Source organism: Lagenorhynchus albirostris, chromosome X (assembly GCF_949774975.1).
Source record: "Lagenorhynchus albirostris chromosome X, mLagAlb1.1, whole genome shotgun sequence".
In the NCBI taxonomy this organism is placed as follows: Eukaryota; Metazoa; Chordata; class Mammalia; order Artiodactyla; family Delphinidae; genus Lagenorhynchus; species Lagenorhynchus albirostris.
This window is the reverse complement of record NC_083116.1, coordinates 60,222,852-60,248,530: the sequence shown is the minus strand read 5'-3', so window position 1 is coordinate 60,248,530 and position 25,679 is coordinate 60,222,852. Positions and strand designations below refer to the sequence as shown.

Sequence of the window (25,679 nt, the reverse complement as noted above, 5' to 3'; positions counted from 1 at the left end):
ACAACATGAATGGACATAGAGAATATTATGCTTAGTGAAAATCAAAGACAAATATTATATGATATCACTTCTAAGTGGAATCTAAAAAATAAAACCAACTAGGGAATATAACTAAAAAGAAACAGACTCATAGATATAGAGAACAAACTAGTGTTGACCAATGGGGAGAGGGAGGGGGATGGGGCAAGATAGGGGTAGGGGATTAAGAGGTACAAACTACTATGTATAAAATAAGTAACCTACAAGGATATATAGTACAACACAAGGATTCATCACCAATATTTTATAGTAAATATAAATGGGATATAACCTTAAAATTGTGAAACACTATATTGTACACCTGAAACTTATATAATACTGTAAGTCAACTATATCGCAATTAAAAAAAAAGAAAAACCTCAGAACTGTCTGACTCCAAATTCATGTTCTTTCCATTGTACCTATTGCTTCTCACTTGTATTCCTCTCCTGCCAAACATAAGAAAAAATAACTCAAATAGACTAATATACCATATGGTCCTCTTCAACAGAATGAGGAAGTAAGATTAATATGCTCATTATGAACATGTAAGAGGGGCCCTTCCAAACACAAAAATGTTTTGAAGAAATTGTCACAGTAGTTTATAGCCTAAGATCCCTGGAGGTATAGCCTAGTACAGAAATACTACTAGACAAGTAATCAGAAGACACTATCTTGTTACCTTAGACAAGTTAACCAACAAATACAGGAAAGACAACTAAAAGCTAGATATTAATTCTTATTTCAGATAAATACATTTTACATAGTTGAATGTATTAAATCATTCCATATTCATTTCCTGTTTGAAGTATTTATATCCTGTTATATTATTGTCTGAAAGGAAATCTTAGTTCTCTAATTCCATATTTTTTTTAAAAAAAGATTACATACCATAGTGCAACTTGACAATAAATGGATGATTTACTTCCACCAGTATATCCCTCTCCATCTTTGTCCGAACTCTGTCTCGAACTAAAAATTACAGAAGGGTAGAATATATTGCTCTCGTATATAATTTCAGTAGAGATCCCATCAGTAATTCACCCAACAAAAATACAGAAATATAAAACATAACTTTATAAGTGCCCAAATTTGCAGTCTATATTCCTAGACAGTAATTACCATATTCTCAGAAAGCTAACAAATTCAGTTTAGATCTAGAGATGTGTTAAGGAGACACAAAGTTATTTGGTGAATAAGCATTTATTATATATTAGTCTCCAAATTGTTCAAATGAGTTTATTGATTAAAACTGAGCACAGTGTTATTGTTATCACAGCCTGGAAGACAGTGTATATAAGTGTATGCAGGTGGCTGTGCTTTCTCAATATGCAATACCAAAACAGATAGAAAAAATAAGAATCTTGAAATAAAAGAATATAGTTTAATAAAATAAGTTCACTTTAAATAAAACATGTCACTTTTTATCCCATTAAATTTTTACTAGGGTACACTCTCACTAAATTAGGGTATATGCCAATATCAAACCTAGAAATATCACTTACCACTAGAAATCTGTAACAATTACTAATGTTAAAAGGAAACTAAATCTACTCATCTTATATAAGCAGTGCACAGCATATTTCTTAAAACAAGCTTTACCACATTCTATTTTAATAAGGTTTCCAATTTTCTACCTTTTAAAGAAGCTTTCTTTAACACCTTCATTGCATAGAGCTGTCCAGCATCAGGACCAGTCTTCTTTCTAACAAGAAAAACCTAATAGGAGAATTAAAATTAAAACAGTGAAATTCACATCCCAAGCCATTCCTGCTAAACATATACATTAGCACATACATACGGCCCTGCATTTTCTCTAATTTTATAAAGATATACCTTTCTCTATAAATTATACTTGGTTAATATTTTCTCACTTTCAGTCACTTAGTGAATCACACTCCCGTACATCCTATTGTGGAAAAGAAAATTTAAAAGAACATTTGAGAAGTTTCTGATGTAAGAGATAAATAATATAACGAAAGACAATTTGAGCTAAGGGAGCTCCTTATAAGACCCAAGCTCCTTTTTGTTACCTTAATAAGGAGCAAACAAATGTGATGACCATTAATTTGATACCTTCATTTCTACTTCCCTATTGGTCCATTTTAGAAGTTACCAGGTATTTTATTTTCTAATAAGAAATCAGGCAATTCTTATCTGTCTGCCAAGAAAAAGAATCAAGATGGCAAATATTTCAATAAAGAAATGAAAGTTAAATTATTTAAAGTTACCAAGTAAGCTTAAGTAATAATATCTCATATTTTCAAACCAGTATTATGACTCATTAAAAGCTAAGTTTTAAAAAGCCTCAGTTATGAAGATAATTATGAGTATATTACAGTTTTATGAGTTATTTATTAGCAAAGGGTTGTTTCAATTTTTTAACTATTTAGTAAAACGTGTTCACTGCCTTACCTGCCATCCTCAACTCTAACAAGTTCTATTCAAGTGTTGCTTAACTTTAAAATGTGGTCAAGTAACTAACTTGTTCACACAAAACTGCAGATGGGAGAGATTTTAACTAATTTTTTGTCTTGCCTCTTTCCTAAGGTAGAGCTTAAAACCCTTTAATCCAAATATTTTATGTGATAATTATGTATCAGCCAACTGGGCAGGTGAGGGGGTGGAATCTTTACTTCATTTAATCTCTGCTTCTCCTATTCTTTATATCAGACCTAAACTCAAGGACCATTTCAGGTTTACAGTTTTCATACTCATCTAGTGTAGTGCTTCTCACACTTTCTGTGTAGACCAACCAGTCTTTTTTCCCCCTTTTCTCCAAGTCCATTGCAGACCATACTTCTATAAAATATAATCAAAATGAATTATTTAGAAAATTGAAATTTAAATGTCATAAAATACAATCCCTTTTTATACTAATTGATTCTACACATAAAATTACTTTGTCAAATTTCTGTAAAAGTTGCTAAATGCTTACTCTCAGTTTTTGAACATGTCTTACAGTAAGCCAGTAACAGTTCATACCACACTTGGAGTAGACTAATCAAGAGAATTCACATATTAACAGATGGCTGGGTTTTGCAACATAAAACTATCTTTGGAGAAAAGAAAAGTTCAGGGCTTGAACCAAATCATAAAATTGCATATCACCATAAACATTTCTGTACTGAAAGAACTAACAAAGCTACTACCCTATGTTACTTTCATGTCTAATATCTACTCTGAACTCCAACAAGATCTCCCCAAACAATGTAGAACCCCAAGGAAGTGTGCATTGCCACAGAAGATTTCAGTAGCTTCATTCCATGGAGTTATTTTTAGTGCATTTAAACTTGGAGAGGATAGTCCTAAAAATCCATGATTTTTCACTGATGAAAATAGTAAGCAATGGAACAGAATGTCAAATTTAACACACCTATAGCCTACCCTCGGTCTCCTTTATAATGAAGATTCACTAGAAAATAAAATTAGTATTTTATAAATGAACAGTGCTAAATCAGGCTTTTTAATCACAGAAGAATATATTCAATCTGGGTTAGAGAGAATACAAACACAAACTAGATTACCATGGGGTTCTAAATGTCATATAAAACTTATTGAGTGAGCTAAAGAAGCTATGACCCCAGATGCACATTTTCTTACCTGTATTTTTCAAGTTTTCTGCTGTTGGCAAACAAGTGGACTTGTACGTATTTGTATAGCTGATTTCAGTCTATATCAGTTTTTTAAACAGCAGGTTAAATTAATTGCCATAACACACACACACACACACGTTTCAAAGCTAAGCAAATGGCATTAACCCTAAGCACCAGACTTAAAGTTTTCATTCAGTTTTACTGACATGGGCAAATAAAGGTAGATAAACAGTTTCCTCTTTCCTAATCAATATCATGTGACCAAGATGTTGACAACAAAGGAGTCAAGTCATTTCGTGAGTGTTGACTACACCACAAGTAAGAGAACTATCTTTCTCAGTCTCTTCCAAGAAAGCAATTCTCAATATTTTTGGTCTCAAGAATTCTTTTACTTTGCTGTACAGTAGAAACTAACATAACATTGTAAAGCAGCTATACTCCAATAAATATTAAAAAAATAAAAATAAAAACCTTAAAGATGATAAACATAATAAAAAAAAGAATTCTTTTACAATCCTAAAAATTACTGATGACTCTAAAGTACTTTTGTTTTTGTGGGTTTTATCTATTGATATTTACTATATTAAAAATTAAAACAGAAAAAAATTAACTATGTATTAATTCATTAAAAATAATAAATACCTGTTATATGTGAATATAAATATTTTTATACAGATAACTATATTTTTTCCAAAACAAAAAAATCAATGAGAAGATTGACACTGATCTACATTTTTGCAAGTCTCTAATATCTGGCTTAACAGAAGACAGTTGGATTCTCATATCTGCTTCTACATTCAATCTGTTGCAATTAAGTTATTTTGCTTAAATTATAAGAAGAAAATCAGGCCTCACACAGATATGTATTTGGAAAAGGGAGTACTATTTTAATAGCCTTTCCATATAATTGTAGTTATTCTTTTTTGATACGACACAATAATTTGACAAGTGGCAGTTTCTTAAAGATTAGCTGCAATGAAAAATCTGAAACCACATCAATTAACTGTCCATATTCTTTTATATAATAATCCATGATCTACCTGACACTTTGAATGGATTTTGTACTGATGTCTGATTTGATAACATCATGTGTTTGGTCAACTCAAAAACATTGAGTCACTGAGTTATTCAGATCTTCCAAATGTTGACAGTAGCAATCTCATCAGGAAAGTCTTTTGAGTATTGAGAACAGTTGAGCCTACAGTGGCAAATAAAAATTTTCCAAAATTCTAATTTTTTGCTTCAAAGCTCGAATTTTATCATTGACAAAAATATTATCAGTTGTTTTCCATGAAATAACAGGTTCACTCCATTCATTTTTGAGAAAACATCTAGCAAATACCCAAGTCTAAGTAACCATAGTTTGTCGATCATTCTTTCAAGTAAAAATGCTTTTCCATGAAAAAAGTGTCTAATTTAGCTCACAACTCAAAAAATTACAAAAGTGCTGTCTTGAGACAATCATACTTTTGGTATGCAGCTAAAGTACTTTGTGTACTTCTCAATTTCATCACACAATATTAAGAAGATGTGTACTCAAGGGTTGATACTTGATAAATTTAATCACTGTTAAAACCTCATCGAGGACATTCTTAAGTAAAACACATTTTTTTAACTGTAAGTGGGTGACAGTGAAGAATATGATTACTGATGTAGTTTAAAATCACTTCCTTGACTGTGCCAAAGTGCCAAAAGTTTTACGAATAATATCTTAGTATTATAAAACAGTCTTGACCTTGAGAACCCCCTGAAAGTGTCCTGTGGATATCCAGGGGTAGTAGACCCCACTTTGAGAACCACTGTTCTAGAACACAGCCTTTAGTGGAGTTGAAAAGAATGGAATACAGAGGGTAAAAAGAGACAATTAAAGAAGAAAGAAAAACCCAAAGCACAAAGCAGCCACTTTTCCCCTATCTCTTAAAACACTCACTAGTATCTCAATATGGTATCTAATAGAAGCCATCATTCACAGTCTAGAGATATAACTGTTTATTTGTTCATTACCTGATTTGTTCTTTTCAGGTCTAATGAGTGAACTTTCCTAGCACAAGAAAACATCATCTCACTCTGCTCTCTTCCCATCATCAACTACAGAAGAAGCTGCATGACTTCAAACTACTGTTTCTAAAAACATCTCTTTCCTGATCAGAGAGGTTTCTTTTCAGTCACTCTAATCCAATTCTCAGAAATTGTTCAGAAGAGAAATGAATGAGTGAATTACTCCAATATACTTTTCTCTCTGTCATATGGACTTTTATATTTTCCGTTAAGAAGTGTTTGCTGAAGTGAACTGCAGAACTGCACAGCTTTAACACTGATTGAAGAGAAAGGACCATTTGCAAGAAATTTTAAGTTGTAAACACATATTTTTAAAACTATCTCTTGACAGCTAATCAATTACTAAGGAGGGCAAGGGTTTGATATTTTCAAAAATCGATTTTTAAGTCCTATATTTAAAGGCTTTACTATCACAAAAGCAAAAATAATATGAAGCATGAATGTTAAAATGTATGTATGCTTTGTGTAAATGATTTGACATGTGAAATATACGAAAGGCTAGTCTGACAATGTCAAACATGTTTTCAAGTGTTTTATTTTATTGTGTTTTAAAATAAGTAATGTAAGTTGTTTGGTATACTTCATTTAAATTCACACATTACTTGATGTGCTTAGTACAGAATTTTATATGCATCTTTTATGATAATGCATGCTTCTTTAAAGTACAATTTTGCAACTGATTTTCGTAGGATTTTCCCGATTAAATAGACTATATAGATGTTCAATGTCACAAAGCATTATATAGGTTAAAATTCCATTTATTGCATTTTAACAATGGGACTTTCACAGAAAAACTTATAAATAAGACTGCAGCCCAAAGTTTCTTGGAATTGCTCCTACACTTATCTGATTCACAGCCTTGGCCAAATTCCTGAATAGGTTCAGCATATAACAAGTCCCACCCACACAATGCCTACGCAAATGACATAATACTGACAAGCAAGTATGTTCACATCCTAGGAAGAAAAAAATAAGCCACCTCCTTAATATTTCTTTGGTTGATGAACTGCACAAGGATCACTATTCTGTATTTTAGTATTAGGAATTTTTTAAAGGCTTCTATGATATCCTTGTTAAACCAAAGTTCCTGTACAAAGCTGAGTGTTCCCTGATTTTTTTAAGGACTGCATTGACAACTTGTCAGCGTGTTGCTATAATTAATGTGAAGATGTTACTGAAGACATTTTATTATGTTATACTGTATTTTCTTCATGAAGCCCCATAAGAAAAATTTCTCTGGTCTGTTTGATCTGTTTCTTAAAGATACTGTCAATAATCATACAATTAAATGTTTCAGCCTCTTTATAATGGCTGCCAAAATATTTGTCTTCACTTTTGCCCCATTTCTAGGCCCTTATACCATGCATCTGTGAACAACAGAGTTTATTCCTGGCTTCATCTCATCTTTCCTGCTCCAATTTTTCTGCTTCCATCATCTTCCCCACTTATTTTAAATTTTATTTTATTTAGTATTCATCTATGAAAGCCTTAAATCCTTTCTGGAACAAAGCTGGATATAAATAAATACACATATGAATAAATTTACATATATCAAATGACAAAACAAATACTTTTAATGGCTTGAAATGATTGCCTGGTGATATTTTATTTGAGTCGCTATGTAAGCATTTATATATTGGGGATGTAAAAGAACTTCATCTCTGTTCTAAAATTAACATCATAAAATATAATGTAAAATATTTGTTTATATACTGTACTTCTAGTAACTTTAAAAAATAAAGGTGTTCAAAATGCACATGCCTACTCTACAGGTCAGTTCTATAAATACACCCCCCACACATACAATCTATTGAAAGCTCCTTCTAGTTTTACTCTCCCTAGCACAACTATTCAAGTCCTATCTCCTTGTCATCATATACCTCCTGTACCAATTCACTGCCAAACCATAATCCACCTTAGCTTGTACTTTTTGTGTCCTGAAAATGTTTCTCTATATTTTACATGTTGTATTCTATACCACACAGGTATCAGATTACTTTAAGACAATTATGTCTACTTTATATTAACCAATGTTGTTTTTTAAAGTGTTATACACAAACCAAGTGTTCAATAAATGTCTTTCTTTTATAATGTTTCAGAGCATAATAAATAAGCAATGCTCAACTTCCTTACTTTCCCCTTTGAAACTAAATCTCAGCCACCCTGAAATTAGTAGTTTCTCATTAACTTCCTCCCCTTAAATTGCCACTGTTGCTGTTTCCTAAAGGCTGTTACTTAATATGTGTATGCAATACTTTTCATGTCTTAGATGTTAGGTATACAAAAGTCAGGAACCAGACCTACATACATCTTTTCCAAGAATCATATACCATTAAGCCCTTAATAACCAATTTTAATAATGAGTGTCAGAGTTTATCTTCCTCAATTTTGCTTTTTCCCTTGAAATTTAAGCCCTTTGAAGGCAGGAGTTTCACATAATCCATATATCACCCAGTACTTACCATAGCTGTACTTTACACACATATTTGCTTTAAAAGATGATAGATTAATTTATGTATTCAGTACATGAATTGATACATACATTCTGGCTTCTGTGATAGAGCTAAGGAATACAGATGAAATCACCAAGAAAGAAAGCTAAGGTCATGCCAGCATGTGAAAAGAGAAACAAGATCTCTTTTACAAATTCAAACTTTCTTGATTTAGGCAGCTAATAAATAGCATGCTATATTTTGTCCTAGAGATATCAGTGATCCCAGGGGATTAGAAAACCTTTATTATTACAGAGAAGAATAAAGAAATTGAACTAAAAATACAACAGAAATAAAAAGCAGTAAAATTAGAGCCGCCTTTGTGTGTATCCTTTGACAATTTAGAAACAGCACATTTATCAGATTTCTACCTATGTGTATACTTTTTTTGTTAAATGTTTAGAAGAAAAACAAATGGGGAAAAAGGCATCCATTACCTTTCCAAAGGATCCCTGACCAAGAACTTTGAGTAACTCAAATTGTGCAGGATCTGCTTTCTCATATCCTTCCTTAACGTGATGAGTAATAGGGATTTCTTTAACAACTCCTTCATCCTGAAAAAAGAAATCCAAGCAATACTCAAATATACTTACAACATCTTATTATTAGCTCCATTTAGAACCAGAAATCACAACAGAAATAATTTAATACCTAACTCCTTAAATCTAGCACAGAGTTTTATGGGCTACTAGCATCCCCATTTCCTGGGTTTTCTAACACATAGAGATAGAACATCACCACCACCACCCCTATTATATAATTTCATGTAAACAGAAGCATGTAAAATCTATGCTTCAGCTTCTGTTCCAACTAGGTAGAGACAGAAGTAAAACATCAACAACTAACAGAGTCTTAAGAACCTCAATGGAGTATGACTTATGAGGTAGATGCAGAGAAAGTCAAGAGATAGATAAAACCTTGTAAATTGTGGGACATGACAAAAAATGTGAACCTCAAGAGTTCTTTTAAATAGTATTTCACTATACCATTTTAAGTAGTCAGTAATATATGAATATTTAAATGTCCAGCTAGCCATATCAATGAAAAAGAAACTAGCCTAGACAGACAAAATCTGCAAAGCCCAAAAATATGTTTCCAGGCCATGAGCCTACTTTTATTGAAACTTTATATATAAATTATATGCCAGATTTACTACCACCTGGGTCAGGCAGAAGGAAGTCACCTTGGAAGTGTTTCTGCTCCTTCATATAGGACTCTATATCAAGACTACACTCAGGTGAACTGTAATTCTAGTCCCTAGCACAGTAGCTAGGATGAAAAAAAAACCCTCAAATGTATTATATATCACAAAATAACAAAAGCTGGGATATATTATCCAACCTTCTGACACTATAGGGGAGAAAACTGAGACACACAGAGTTTAAGTTCACATGACTAGTTAATCATGATGTCTAGAAGTCTTGGTAGCTTTCCATTATATCATATCAATTCTGGTCTGGATGGCAAGAATGTTCCCAATCCATTCACCCTTTAATTAACTGATTAATCAATGGCGACTGTGGTCATAATGGGCAAGAGCATGGTCCCAAGTAAGGTGGCTTCATGGCAGCTAAAATAACTGCCATGTTACATAAGTAGTCAGACATTTACTCTCAAAGAAGGGTATCCAGCAGAGGAGTTTTAGCTTTAGGTATTAAGAACCACTAATCAGTCAGAAATGAAGTATCTGTTCTGAAAATATGTCCATGGATGTTTCTTATACATCAAAAGAGTATTTCACTGGACTCTTTTTTTTTTTATTTAACATCTTTATTGGAGTATAATTGCTTTACAATGGTGTGTTAGTTTCTGCTTTATATCAAAGTGAATCAGTTATACATATACATATGTTCCCATATCTCCTCCCTCTTGCGTCTCCCTCCCTCCCACCCTCTCTATCCCACCCCTCTAGGTGGTCACAAAGCACCGAGCTGATCTCCCTGTGCTATGCGGCTGCTTCCCACTAGCTATCTATTTTACATTTGGTAGTGTATACATGTCCATGCCACTCTCTCACTTTGTCACAGCTTACCCTTCCCCCTCCCCATATCCTCAAGTCCATTCTCTAGTAGGTCTGTGTCTTTATTCCTGTCTTACCCCTAGGTTCTTCATGACTTTTTTTTTTCTTAGATTCCATATATATGTGTTAGCATACGGTATTTGTTTTTCTCTTTCTGACTTACTTCACTCTGTATGACAGACTCTAGGTTCATCCACCTCACTGCAAATAACAATTTCGTTTCTTTTTATGGCTGAGTAATATTCCATTGTGTATATGTGCCACATCTTCTTTATCCATTCATCTGATGATGGACACTTAGGTTGCTTCCATCTCCTGGCTATTGTAAATAGAGCTGCAATGAACATTTTGGTACACAACTCTTTTTGAATTATGGTTTTCTCAGGGTATATGCCCAGTAGTGGGATTGCTGGGTCATATGGTAGTTCTATTTGTAGTTTTGTAAGGAACCTCCATACTGTTCTCCATAGTGGCTGTACCAATACACATTCCCACCAGCAGTGCAAGAGTGTTCCCTTTTCTCCACACCCTCTCCAGCATTTATTGTTTCTAGATTTTTTGATGATGGCCATTCTGACCGGTGTGAGATGATATCTCTTTGTAGTTTTGATTTGCATTTCTCTAATGATTAATGATGTGGATCATTCTTTCATGTGTTTGTTGGCAATCTGTATATCTTCTTTGGAGAAATATCTATTTAGGTCTTCTGCCCATTTTTGGATTGGGTTGCTTTTTTTTTGTTATTGAGCTGCATGAGCTGCTTGTAAATTTTGGAGATTAATCCTTTGTCAGTTGCTTCATTTGCAAATATTTTCTCCCATTCTGAGGGTTTCACTGGACTCTTTTAAATAGCTATGAGAGTGAGTTTCCCCTTTTCAAGGCGTCTTTTTTGTAAAAAGTCAAGGACCTTTTTTAATGCACATACATATGTTCTGTAGCTGACATTTTGGAATTATATTAAAGTATGGCATATCTTTATGCACTTTTGCAATACATGTACATCAAAAGCAACGTCAAATTGTATACTCTTATTAATATTATTTTAACTGATTTTATACCACATATTATGAATGTAGTAATAGTCTTCAAAGAATGGTATATAACAAAAGCATACTGGAAGTTTTCTCCAGTGTAAAGAACACTGACGGAAGAGTCACAGCCTAATTTTTCCTCCTAGTTCTCCCATGCATAAGCTAAGCAGCCTTGGCCAAATCACAAACTACTCTACTTCAGTGTTCTCACATGACAAACAGATTATGTTAGACTGTTCTTTAAAGTCCCCTTCAAGTCTGTGATATTATATTGAACACAATATAATATTTTTATGTTTAAGAAGGCACTTCAGTTTCTGCCACATTTAAGATCATCATTATAAACATGGGTCATGACATCGGTTTTTAAAAACATTCAGAGCTAGGAAACAACTGTACTCTATCCTACTTAGTTTCACCAAACCTAAGCAAGTCTTCAAAAGGAAATGTCTGCTCAATGCCTCTTCTAATTAAAATCCACATATGCCCATCTTTTAAAAATGCAATATCTCTTTCAATTTTCAGCAGCATTACACTATAAAATTTCAAACATGAAAATGCTATAAGAAAAGACATCTTTTTCCAGCAGACAGCCAGCAAAGAATATTGTTACACTGTGTCCTAACAACTTATTACCTTGTCTTTCTCTCCCACTAGACAGGTAAGCAACCTGTATCCAGGTAATATCACATTCATGTCTGCATTCATAATGCTTAGCACAATATTTGTTTGACCTTATGGGAGCAGACAGCCAAAAAAATCCAACCAATTTCATAAAAAGGGAATGAAGAGAAACTTATTTTCTAAAATAAAGATTTGTAACAGTAAAATTAATCAATAAGAAACTTCAAAATTATTTTTAAATACCTTTTTAAATAACAGAAAAATATGTATGAATAATTTATTTTTAAACATATAAAGGTAATAGGGAAACAGGAGATTCATTCTGAATAATGGAATTATGTCAATTTTGAATATAACTGACTTTGTGATGACAATATATCTAAATTGAATAATATAAGCATTTTTCCTTAGATATGAGGAATATAAATAAACATTTTTCCAGATAATTCATGATTTGGCCACGCCACATGGCATGCAGGAACTTATTTACCCAACCAGGGATCAAACCCGCACTCCCTGCAGTGGAAGTGCAGACTCCTAACCACTGGACCACCATGGAATTCCTCATGATCAGTATTTTTATTACACTGTGTTGTACTCAACACAAATGAAGGGTATAATGACCCCAGAATCTGCACTTTTAAAAAAATGGTGATATTAACTTACTGATTGCTCATCTGCCTGTTATAGATATATGTTCCTAGACAAACAACTATATGTATATTACTAAATTATAGATAGTTTGCCTTTAAGTAGACAGTTGTTTACAATGCTCTAGTTTCAAAAAAATCACTTATAAAATATTCATTCAATATGCATGTTTGGTTCCCACCCTCAGAGATTATGGTTCATTAGAATTAGGATGGGGTGGGGGGAAGGAGTCAAGATGGCAGAATAGGAGGAGACAGAATTCATCTCTCCTGTCAAGTGCATAAAGAATACATCCACAAATGGAACAATTCTCATAAAGCACCGGATAAACATTAGTGGAAGACTTCAGACACCTAAAAGGACAAGAAAAACCCCCTTGCAATGGGGTAGGATGAAAGAAAGAAAAAAAGTAAAGGGGACTCAGGAAGGTGAAGTTCTTGTTGTTGTTTTAAATTTTTTTTAATATATATTTTTCTATTTTTACTTTGATTTTTTTTGTTGTTTTGTGTTTTTTTCTTGTATTTAGCCCTTTTTTCCATTTTTGATCATTTTTATGTGTTTTATGTTTCTTTGCTTTTTTTGATGTTTGCTTTCTGTTCTTATTCTGCTTTTCTTTTTTTTTTTTCCTAGTTTAGCCTTTATTGACTGCTTTCATTTTTGAGTTATTTTGTTTGTTCTCGTTTTATGTTTTCTTGGGGTTTTTGGTGTGTTTCTTTGTTTCTGTTTGTTTGCTTTTGTTTTAATCAATTGTCTTGGGTTTGGTTTGTATGTTTGTTTTCTTTCTTTTCCTGTGTTGTTGTTGTTGCAGTTTTTTGGGTTTTGTTTCTGCTATTTGCATTGGGTTTTGTCTGTCTGTTGGTTTTCTTTTCCCTTTTTTTCTTTTTTCTCTGGCCACAATGCGCTGCTTGCAGGCTCTTCATTCTCTGGCCAAGGGTCAGGGCTGGGCCTCCTGGGTGGGAGTACTGAGTCCAGGATGCTACATCACCAGAGGATTCCCAGGCCCAGGGAATATTAAAGTACCGTGTTTTTTTTTGTTTTTTGTTTTTGCAGTACACGGGCCTCTCACTGCTGTGGCCTCTCCCATCGCGGAGCACAGGCTCCGGACGCGCAGGCTCAGCGGCCATGGCTCACAGGTGCAGCCGCTCCATGGCATGTGGTATCTTTGCGGACCGGGGCACGAACCCGTGTCCCCTGCATCAGCAGGCAGACTCAACCACTGCACCACCAGGGAAGCCCCAGGCCCAGGGAATATTAATTGGTGTGTGTTCTCCTGGAGGTATCCATCTCGACACCAAGCCCTGGCTCCGCCCAACTGCCTGCAGGCTTTACTGCTTGACACCTCATGCCAAACAACCAGCAACAGAGGAACACAGCCAAACCCATCAGCAGACAGGCTCCTAAAATCGTACTAAGCTCACAGACACCCCAAAACACACTAACTGTTGGGGCCCTGCCTATCAGAGGGAAAAGACTCAGCTACACCCACCAAAGCACAGGCACCAGTCCCTCCCACCAGGAAGCCTACACAAACCCCTGCACAACCTCACCCACCAGGGGGCAGATAACAGAAGCGAAATGAACTACGACCCTGGAGCCTGCGGAAAGCAGACCATGAACACAGTAAGTCAGACAAAATGACAGAGAAATATGCTGCAGACAAAGAAGCAAGGTAAAATCCCACAAGACCAAATAATGAAGAGGAAAGAGGCAATCTACTTGACAAAGAATTCAGAGTAATGACAGTAAAGATGATCCAAGATCGTGAAAATAAAATGGAGGTATGGATAAAGAAGATACAAGAAATGTTTAACAAGGACCTAGAGGAGTAAGAACAAACAATCAGTGATCAACAACACAATAAATGAAATGAAAAATACACTAGAAGGAATAAACAGCAGAATAACTAAGGCAGAAGAAGAGATAAGTGAGCTGGAAGACAGAATGGTGGAAATAACTGCCATGGAGCAGAATAAAGAAAAAAGAAAGAAAAAGAAACGAGGAACGTCTTAGAGACAGCACTGAATGCACCAACATCTGAATTATACGGGTCCCAGAAGAAGAAGCAGAAGAGAAAGTGTCTGAGAAAATATTTCAAGAGATTATAGTCAAAAACTTCCCTGAAATGGGAAAGGAAATAGTCACCCAGGTCCAGGAAGCACAGAGATTCCCATACAGGATAAAACCAAGGAGAAACATGCCAACACATATTAATCAAACTAACAAAATTAAATACAAAGAAAAAACATTAAAAGCAGCAAGGGTAAAGCAACAAATAACACACATGGGAATCCCCATAAGGATACAAGCTGATTTTTCAGCAAGAACTATGCAGCCAGAAGTGAGTGGCAGGATATATTTAACGTGATAAAAGGGAAAAACCTATAACCAAGATAACTCTACCAGTAAGGATCTCATTCACATTTGATGGAGAAATCAAAAGCTTCACAGACAACCACAAGCTAACAGAATTCAACACAACCAATCCAGCTTTACAACAAATGCTAAAGAAACTTCTCTAGGCGGGAAGTACAAGAGAAGAAAATGACCTACCAAAACAAACCTAAAGCAACAAACCTAAAGAGCTAACACCTATCTTTCTCAAACTCTTCCAAACAATTGCAGAGGGAGGAGCACTCCCAAGCTCATTCTACAAGGCCACTATCACCCTGATACCAAAACCAGAAAAAGATATCACAAAAAAGAAAATTACAGGCCAATATCACTGATGAACATATATGAAAAAATCCTCAATAAAATACTAGCAAATTGGATCGAGGGGAAGATGGCAGAAGAGTAAGATGTGGAGATCACCTTCCTCCCCACAGATACATCAGAAATACATCTACACGTGGAATAACTCCTACAGAACACATACTGAATGCTGGCAGAAGATCTCAGACCTCCCAAAAGGCAAGAAACTCCCCACATACCTGGGTAGGGCAAAAGAAAAAAAAACAGAGACAAAAGAATAGGGACAGGACCTGCACCAGTGGGAGGGAGCCGAGAAGGAGGAAAGGTTTCCACACACAAGAAGCCCCTTCGCGGGCAGAGACTGCGGGTGGCGGAGGGGGGAAGCTTCGGCACTGTGGAGGAGAGCACAGCAACAGGGGTGCAGAGGGCAAAGTGGAGAGACTTCCGCACAGAGGATCGGTGCTGACCAGCACTCACCAGCACTATAGGCTTGCCTGCTCACCCACCGGGATGGGCGGGGCTAGGAGCTGAGGCTCGGGCTTCGGTCAGAGCGCAGGGAGACGACTGGCAGTGAGAACACAGCATGAAGGGGTTAGTGCACCATGGCTAGCCAGGAGGGAGTCCAGGAAAAAGTCTAGACCTGCAAATGAGTCAAGAGACTTTTTCTTCCCTCTTTGTTTCCTGGTGCGCGAGGAGAGGGGATTAAGAGCACTGCTTAAAGGAGCTCCAGAGATGGGCGCCAGCCATGGCTAACAGCGTGGACCCCAGAGACGGGCATGAGACGTTAAGGCTCCTGCTACTGCCACCAAGAAGCCTGTGTGCAAGCACGGGTCACTCTCCACACCTCCCTTCCGGGGAGCCTGTGCAACCCGCCTCTGCCAGGGTCCCGGGATACAGGGACAACTTCACCGGGAGAACACACGGCGCGCCTCACGCTGGGGCAAAGTCACGCTGGCCTTTGCCACCGTAGGCTTGTCCTGCACTCCATACCCCTCCCTCCGCCCGGCCGGAGTGAGCCGGATCCCCTGAATCAGTGGCTCCTTTAACCCCGTCCTGTCTGAGCGAAGAACAGACACCCTCAGGTGACCTACAAGCAGAGGCGGGGCCAAATCCAAAGCTGAGCCCCAGGAGCTGTGCGAACAAAGAAGAGAAAGGGAAATCTCTCCCAGCAGCCTCAGGAGCAGCGGATGAAATCTCCACAAACAACTTGATGTACCCTGCATCTGTGGAATACCTGAATAGACAACGAATCATCCCAAATAGAGGAGGTGGACTTTGGGAGCCAGATTTATTATTTTAGCCCCTTTTCCTCTTTTTCTGAGTGTGTATGTGTATGCTTCTGTGTGAGATTTTGTCTGTATAGCTTTGTTTTCACCATTTGTCCTAGGGTTCTATCCATCTGTTTTTTCTTTTTTTTAACTTTTTAAAAAATCATTTTTCTTAATCACATTTTTTTATTTTAATCACTTTATTTTATTTCACCTTACTTTATTTTATTTTCTTTTATCCTCTTTGTTTCTTTCTTTTTATTTGTTCGCACTTTTATTTTGAGCCATGTGGATGAAAGGCTCTTGGCGCTGCAGCCAGGAGTCAGTGCTGTGCCTCTGAGTTGGGAGAGCCAACTTCAGGACACTGGTCCACAAGAGACCTCCCAGCTCCACGTAATATCAAACAGCAAAAATCTCCCAGACATCTCTATCTCAACACCAACACCCAGCTTCATTCAATGACCAGCAAGCTACAGTGCTGGACACCCTATGCCAAACAACTAGCAAGACAGGAACACAACCCCATCCATTAGCAGAGAGGCTGCCTAAAATCATAGTAAGTCCAGAGACACCCAAAAACGCACCACCAGACGTGGAACTGCCCACCATCAACCACCAGAACACTGGCACTACTCCCCTCCACCAGGAAGTCTAAACAACACACTGAATCAACGTTAGCCACTGGGGACAGACACCAAAAAACAATGGAAACTAAGAACCTGCAGCCTGCAAAAAGGGGAACCCAAACACAGTAAGATAAGCAAAATGAGAAGACAGAAAAACACACAGCAGATGAAGGAGCAAGATAAAAACCCACCAGACCTAACAAAGGAAGAGCAAATAGGCAGTGTACCTGAAAAAGTATTCAGAATAATGATAGTAAAGATGATCCAAAATCTTGTAAATAAAATAGAGAAAATGCAAGAAAAATTTAACAAGGACCTAGAAGAACTAAAGATGAAACATGCAATGATGAACAACACAATAAATGAAATTAAAAATACTCTAGAAAGGATCAATAGAAGAATAACTGAGACAGAAGAACAGATAAGTGACCTGGAAGATAAAATATTGGAAATAACTACTGCAGAGCAGATGAAATAAAAAACAATGAAAAGAATTGAGGACAGGTACAGAGACTTCTGGGAGAACATTAAACGCAACAACATTCGAATTATAGGGGTTCCAAAAGAAGAAGAGAAGAAGAAAGGGACTGAGAAAATATTTGAAGAGATTATAGTTGAAAACTTCCCTAATATGGGAAAGGAAATAGTTAATCAAGTCCAGGAAGCACAGAGAGCCCCAGACAGGATAAATCCAAGGAGAAACACACAAAGACACATATTAATCAAACTTTCAAAAATTAAATACAAAGAAAACATACTAAAAGCAGGAAGGGAAAAACACCAAATAACACACAAGGGAATCCGCACAAGGTTAATAGCTGATCTTTCAGGAGAAACTCTGCAAACCAGAAGGGAGTGGCAGGACATATTTAAAGTGATGAAGGAGAAAAACCTACAACCAAGATTACTCTACCCAGCAAGGATCTCATTCAGATTTGATGGAGAAATTAAAACATTTACAGACAAGCAAAAGTAGAGAGAGTTCAGCACCACCAAACCAGCTTTACAACAAATGCTAAAGGAACTTCTCTAGTCAAGAAACACAAGAGAAGGAAAAGACCTACAATAACAAACCCAAAACAATTAAGAAAATGGGAATAGGAACATACATATCAATTATTACCTTAAAAGTAAATGGATTAAATGCTTCCACCAAAACACACACACTGCCTGAATGGATATAAAAACAAGACCCATATATATGCTGTCTACAAGACACCCACTTCAGACCTACAGACACATACAGACTGAAAGTGAGGAGATGGAAGAAGATATTCAATGCAAATGGAAATCAGAAGAAAGCTGGAGTAGCAATTCTCATATCAGAAAAAATAGACTTTAAAATACAGACTATTACAAGAGACAAAGAAGGACACTACATAATGATCAAGAGATCGATCCAAAGAGAATATATAACAATTGTATCTATTTATGGATGCAACACAGGAGCACCTCAATACATAAGGCAAAGAGTAACAGCCATAAAAGGGGAAATTGACAGTGATACATTCATAGTAGGGGCCTTTAACACCCCACTTTCACCAATGGACAGGTCATCCAAAATGAAAATAAATAAGGAAACACAAGCTTTAAATGATACATTAAACAAGATGGACTTAATTGATATTTATACGACATTCCATCCAAAAGCAACAGAATACACATTTTTCTGAAGTGCTCATGGAACATTCTCCAGGATAGATCATATACATCATATCTTGGGTCACAAATCAAACCTTGGTAAATTTAAGAAAATTGAAATTTTATCAAGTATCTTTCCTGACCACAACGCTATAAGACTAGATATCAATTACACGAAAAGATCTGTAAAAACAACAAACACATGGAGGCTAAACAATACACTACTTAATAACGAAGTGATCACTGAAGAAATCAAAGAGTAAACCAAAAAATACCTAGAAACAAAAGACAATGGAGACACAACGACCCAAAACCTATGAGATGCAGCAAAAGCAGTTCTAAGAGGGAAGCTTATAGCAGTACAATCCTACATTAAGAAACAGGAAACATTTCGAATAAACAACCTAACCTTGTACCTAAAGCAATTAGAGAAAGAAGAACAAAAAACCCCCAAAGTTAGCAGAAGAAAATAAATCATAAAGATCAGAACTGAAATAAATGAAAAAGAAATGAAGGAAACAATAGCAAAGATCAATAAAACTAAAAGCTGTTTCTTTAAGAAGATAAACAAAATTGATAAACCATTAGCCAGACTCATCAAGAAAAAAAGAGTGAAGACTCAAATCAATAGAACTAGAAAAGAAAAAGGAGAAGTAACAACTGAAACTGCAGAAATACAAAAGATCATGAGAGATTACTACAAGCATCTCTATGCCAATAAAATGAACATCCTGGAAGAAATGGTCAAATTCTTAGAAATGCGCAACCTGACAAGACTGAATCAGGAAGAAATACAAAATATGAACAGACCAATCACAAGCACTGAAATTGAAACTGTGATTAAAAATCTTCCAGCAAACAAAGGCCCAGGACCAGATGGCTTCACAGGCGAATTCAATCAAACATTTAGAGAAGAGCAAACACCTATCTTTCTCAAACTCTTCCAAAATATAGCAGAGGGAGGAATACTTCCAAACTCATTCTACGAGGCCACCATCACCCTGATAACAAAACCAGACAAGGATGTCACAAAGAAAGAAAACTACAGGCCAATATCACTGATGAACATAGATGCAAAAATCCTCAACAAAATACTAGCAAACAGAATCCAAAAGCCCATTAAAAGGATCATACACCATGATCAAGTGGGGTTTATTCCAGGAATGCAAGGATTCTTCAATATACGCAAATCAATCAATGTGATACACCATATTAACCAACTGAAGGAGAAAAACCACATGGGCATCTCAATAGATGCAGAGAAAGCTTTCGACAAAATTCAACACCCATTTATGATAAAAACCCTGCAGAAAGTAGGCATAGAGGGAACTTTCCTCAACATAATAAAGGCCATATATGACAAACCCACAGCCAACATCATCCTCAATGGTGAAAAACTGAAAGCATTTCCACTAAGATCAGGAACAAGATAAGGTTGCCCACTCTCACCACTCTTATTCAACATAGTTTTGGAAGTTGTAGCCACAGCAATCAGAGAAGAAAAGGAAATAAAATAATCCAAATCGGAAAAGAAGAAGTAAAACTGTCACTGTTTGCAGATGACCTGATACTATACATAAAGAATGCTAAAAATGCTACCAGAAAACTACTAGAGCTGATCAATGAATTCGGTAAAGTTGCAGGATACAAAATTAATGCACAGAAATCTGTGGCATTCCTATGCAGTAATGACGAAAAATCTGAAAGTGAAATCAAGAAAACACTCCCATTTACCACTGCAACAAAAAGAATAAAATACCTAGGAATAAACCTACCTAAGGAAGCAAAAGACCTGTATGCACAAAACTGTAAGATACTGATAAAAGAAATCAAAGATGACAAACAGATTGAGAGATATACCATGCTCGTGGTTGGAAGAGTCAATATTGTGAAAATGACTACACTACCCAAAGCAATCTACAGATTCAATGCAATCCCTATCAAATTACGAACAGCATTTTTCACAGAATTAGAACAAAAATATTTACAATTTGTAATGGAAACACAAAAGACCCCGAATAGTCAAAGCAATCTTGAGAAAGGAAACCTGAGCTGGAGACATCAGGCTCCCTGACTTCAGGCTATACTATAAAGCTACAGTAATCAAGACAGTATGGTACTGGCACAAAAAGGGAAATATAGATCAATGGAAAAGGACAGAAAGTCCAGAGATAAACCCATGCACCTACAGTAACCTAATCTATGACAAAGGGTGCAAGAATATACAATGGAGAAAAGACAGCCTCTTTAATAAGTGGTGCTGGGAAAACTGGACAGCTACATGTAAAAGAATGAAATTAGAATACCCCCTAACAACATACATAAAAATAAGCTCAAAATGGATTAAAGACCTAAATGTAAGGCCAGACACTATCATACTCTTAGAGGAAACACAGCAGAACACTCTTTGACATAAATTGCAGGAAGATCTTTTTTTAACCCACCTTCTAGAGTAATAAGAATAAAAACAAAAATAAACAAATGGGACCTAAATAAACTTAAAAGCTTTTGTGCAGTAAGTGAAACCATAAACAAGATGAAAAGATAACCCTCAGAATGGGGGAAAATATTTACCAATGAAGCAACTGACAAGGATTAATCTCCAAAATATACAAACAGCTCATGCAACTCAATATCAAAAACAAAATCCAATCAAAAAATGGGTGGAAGACCTAAATAGACATTTCTCCAAAGAAGACATACAGATGGCCAACAAACACATGAAAAGACACTCAACATCACTAATTATTAGAGAAATGTATGTCAAATCTACAATGAGGTATCACCTCACACTGGTCAGAATGGCCATCATCAAAAATCTACAAACAATAAATACTGGAGAGCGTATGGAGAAAAGGGAACCCTCTTGCACTGCTGGTGGGAATGTAAATTGATACAGTCACCATGGAGGACAGTATGGAGGTTCCTTAAAACACTAAAAATAGAATTACCATATGACCCAGCAATCCCACTACTGGGCATATACCCAGAGAAAACCATATTTCAAAAAGATACATGCTTCCCTGGTGGCGCAGTAGTTGAGAGTCTGCTTGCCGATGCAAGGGACACGGGTTCGTGCCCCGGTCCCTGAAGGTCCCAAATGCCGCGGAGCAGCTGGGCCCGTGAGCCATGGCCACTGAGCCTGCGCGTCCAGAGCCTGGGCTTCGCAACCGGAGAGGCCACAGCAGTGAGAGGCCTGTGTATCACACACACACACACAAAAGATACACACACCCCAATTGTTCACTGCAGCACCATTTAAAATAGCCAGGACATGGAAGCAGCCTATATGTCTATCAACAGAGGAATGGGTAAATATGATATGGTACATGTATACAATGGAATATTACTCAGCCATTCAAAGGACCAAAATTGGGTCATTTGTAGAGACGTGGATGGACGTAGAGACTGTCATACAGAGTGAAGTAAGTCAGAAAGAGAAAAACAAATATTGTATATTAACACATATATGTGGAATCTAGAAAAATGGTATAGATGATCTTACTTGTAAAGCAGAAATAGAGACACAGACATAGAGAACAAGAGTATGCATACCAAGGAGGAAAGGGTGGGGGTGGGATGAACTGGGAGATTGGGATTGACATATATACACTACTATGTATAAAATAGATAACTAATGAGAACCTACTGTATACCACAGGGAACTCTACTTGGTGCTCTGTTGTGACCTAAATGGTAAGGAAATCCAAAAAAGAGGGGATATATTATGTATACATATGGCTGATTCACTTTGCTGTACAGCAGCAACTGACACAGCAGCCTAAAGAATCTATATTCCAAAAAAAAAAAAAAAAAGGATGTAGGATGGGGCTCAGGCATATGTATTTTTTAAAATGTTCCCAGATGATTCTAATAAATTGTCAGAATTGGGGAACACTATTTAGGTGCTTCTAAGATATATAGTTAGATTGATAGATAGATGTGCACACAAATATATACACACATATACACACACACACACACACAAATGGCTACTTATTACAGAAGTGCTGTTGTATTTGTATGCCACTAGCTCTTTTGTAGTGCCAAATTATCTGGTATCCTCCTGTTCCATCACTTCCAATATTGGTCTTTCTTATTTCATCTTCTCCCTGCCCCATTCTTGTCTATTGCCTAAAAATTCTCAGCTTTCCCGAGGTTATATTTATTGATGCTTACTATTAAAATATTCTTTTTTTTTCTCATCTGCAATCCTCCTTCCTCCCTCTACCTTCCTTTCTTCTGGTTCTGCACCATTCTGAAAGCTTAAGAGTGTCAGCAATCTAGCTCAAAATAAGGTAGTAATGTACTTATCAGTGATCCATTTGTTTTTCCTGAGTGAATCATCTTCCAAAAAATTCTTCCTATTCTGGTACAATAAAGTTGTGATATATCACCTTCTCTTCTCATAATACACTCTTTTCTCTATATTCTCTCACTCAAAAAATCAACAACATTCATGAAGCACATGCTATGTATCAGGCACTATACTACACACTGGGGATACAGAGATAAAATGTGGACTTGAGGAGAGCAAATGTTGTTAGAAATATCATGTCCCTTAATAAAACAAAAAGGTATACAATATGTTATGGGATGGAACATGTCCCCTCAAATGCATATGCTGAAGTCCTAACCCATAGTACCTCAGAATGTGACTGTATTTGGAGATAGGGCCTTTAAAGAGGTAATTAAGGTAAAATTAGGTCAATAGGGTGGGCCCTAATCCAATATGACTGGTGTTCTTATAAGAAGAAGAGATTAGGCACAGACACACACAGAGGAAAAAGCATGTGAAGGCATAGGGAGAAGACAACCATCTACAAGCAAAGCAGAGAGGTCTCAGAAGAAACAAACCCTGCCAACACCTTGATCTCGAATTTGCCTCTAGAATTGTGAGAAAACAAATTTGTTATTTAAGTCACCTAGTATGTGATACTTAGTTATGACAGCCCTAGAAAACTTATACTCAGTATACCTAATCATAGGTATCTGTGTAAAAAAAGTTGGTACTATAAAATTAAGATTTAATGACTTTGAAATAGGGACTACTATTCTTTTCAACATCAAATGACAAATTTGAGGCAAGGATCATTATATGTTAGATGTTTTTTTTTGATCTTCATAGTAATTGTTGATAAACAGAAAAACTATGAAGGCTTAACCACAACCAAAATAATGTGCTCTGACCTCTAAAATCTGCAATCATCTTTTTCAATTCAGGGAGCCAACAATGCTATAACACTGGAGAAACATACTGTGATGACAATCTATTAGGAAGCCATACTATATAACTCTATTACAACAGTTTCATAGGACTGTGGAACTCAGCATAGATACCCACAGAAAACACACAAAACAAAAGGAGGGATTTTTAAAGCCTAAATTTTTTGGTTTTTATGTAATAATGCAACATCCACCTACCCGTTCAAACATTTGCTTTATTTGTGGATAGATAGGCCAGTTTGATCACTCTGAAATTCCAAGAAGCATTAAAACTACAGATTTGTTAGAAGATACATGCAGAGCTCTGGAAAAGCATCTTGACATACCGTTTTCATGCAATGAATAATCCAGGGTCATTGAAAACCAAGCCAAGTGTCAGCATACTTTGAAAGAAGGCTAACAGTAATAATAATTTACATGTCAAAACGCCACTAGAGTGAACTAAACACATCAAATGATGTACACACTGGAAAGTAATTGCAGGATACTTAGGTTTGCAAAATTGTATCAATTTGTAGTGATGTCTGAAAAACAAAAAAGGGTGACAAACTAGTTCCCACTGGGGTTGGTTTATTCTATTCAATACTTACTAGAGTCAGCTCTTTAGTTCCCTCATATATAAAATGGGAATAAAACCTACCCAATCCATTTCAGATCTTGGTTATAAGAGTCAACTGAGAATTCTGAAACACCACAAAACACCTATAAAAATTAAAGCTATTAAACTTATTTGTACTATTAACCTTTGCATCCCTTGTGGTGCAGCATACAACTCCACTTTATAGTTGCTGCCCACCAACATTTAACTGAACAATAATTGTTTTGCAAATCTGTAGTAGAAGGGTTCCAATTATTATTAATTTTTAAAGAATTATTTATTTATTTATTTATTTTTGGTTGCATTGGGTCTTCACTGCGGCACGCGGGCTTTCTCTAGTTGTGGTGAGCAGGGGCAACTCTTTGTTGTGGTGCGCAGGCTTCTCATTGTGGTGGCTTCTCTTGTTGAGGAGCATGGGCTCTAGGTGCGTGGGCTTCAGTAGTTGTGGCACGCGGGCTCAGTAGTTGTGGTTCACAGGCTCTAGAGTGCAGACTCAATAGTTGTGGCACATGGGCTTAGATGCTCCGTGGCATGTGGGATCTTCCCGGACCAGGGATCAAACCCGTGTCCGCTGCATTGGCAGGCATATTCTTAACCACTGTGCCACCAGGGAAGTCCCCCAATTACTTTCTAAACAGGGTGAGTGAATAAAAAGCAGAAGCAAGCATCAACTTTGAAAGGGAAGAAAAATACTGAAGCAGAGAAAGGCTAAATGTCCATCAAAATGGAAAGACAAATAGTGGAACGAAAAACACCATATAAGGAGCAGACCCTCCATCTTAAAATACTCCCTACTTATGGCTACACAAAAGTTTAAGTAAAACACCCTTGTGAGACTATTTTTTAAAAGATTCTTATGAGAGATACACGTCAAGAATGGTTTCTAAAATTCGAAACTGATGGCTTAAAAATGTCAGGAAATCAGTTTTAATTTTTGAATATATATTTTCAGTTAAAAGTTACATTTACATTTCTGGATAATAAAAATATAAATCAAATTAGAGACTAAAATATTGCTGACCTTGTGCTAATAAAATATACAAAATCTTCTTTTAAAATTTCTAAAACACTGGTAGCATTAAAAATATGTACTTTATTTCAGGGAATGATAACCATTCCATACAAACTTTAAAAGTAAA

At 36.2% G+C, this 25,679-nt stretch overlaps 1 protein-coding gene across 2 annotated transcripts in view; it reads right to left on the bottom strand.

Moving 5' to 3' along the window:
- The window catches only part of RPS6KA6 (ribosomal protein S6 kinase A6), a 163,574-nt gene that overhangs the window by 89,397 nt on the left and 48,498 nt on the right, over positions 1 to 25,679 (bottom strand). For both annotated transcript variants that reach the window (XM_060137183.1, XM_060137182.1), the window contains exons 3-5: positions 8,602 to 8,718; positions 1,656 to 1,737; positions 910 to 990 (exon numbers count right to left, since the gene is read on the bottom strand). In XM_060137183.1, the coding sequence (XP_059993166.1) occupies positions 910 to 990; positions 1,656 to 1,737; positions 8,602 to 8,718 (280 nt within the window). The remainder of the gene's footprint in view (positions 1 to 909; positions 991 to 1,655; positions 1,738 to 8,601; positions 8,719 to 25,679) is intronic.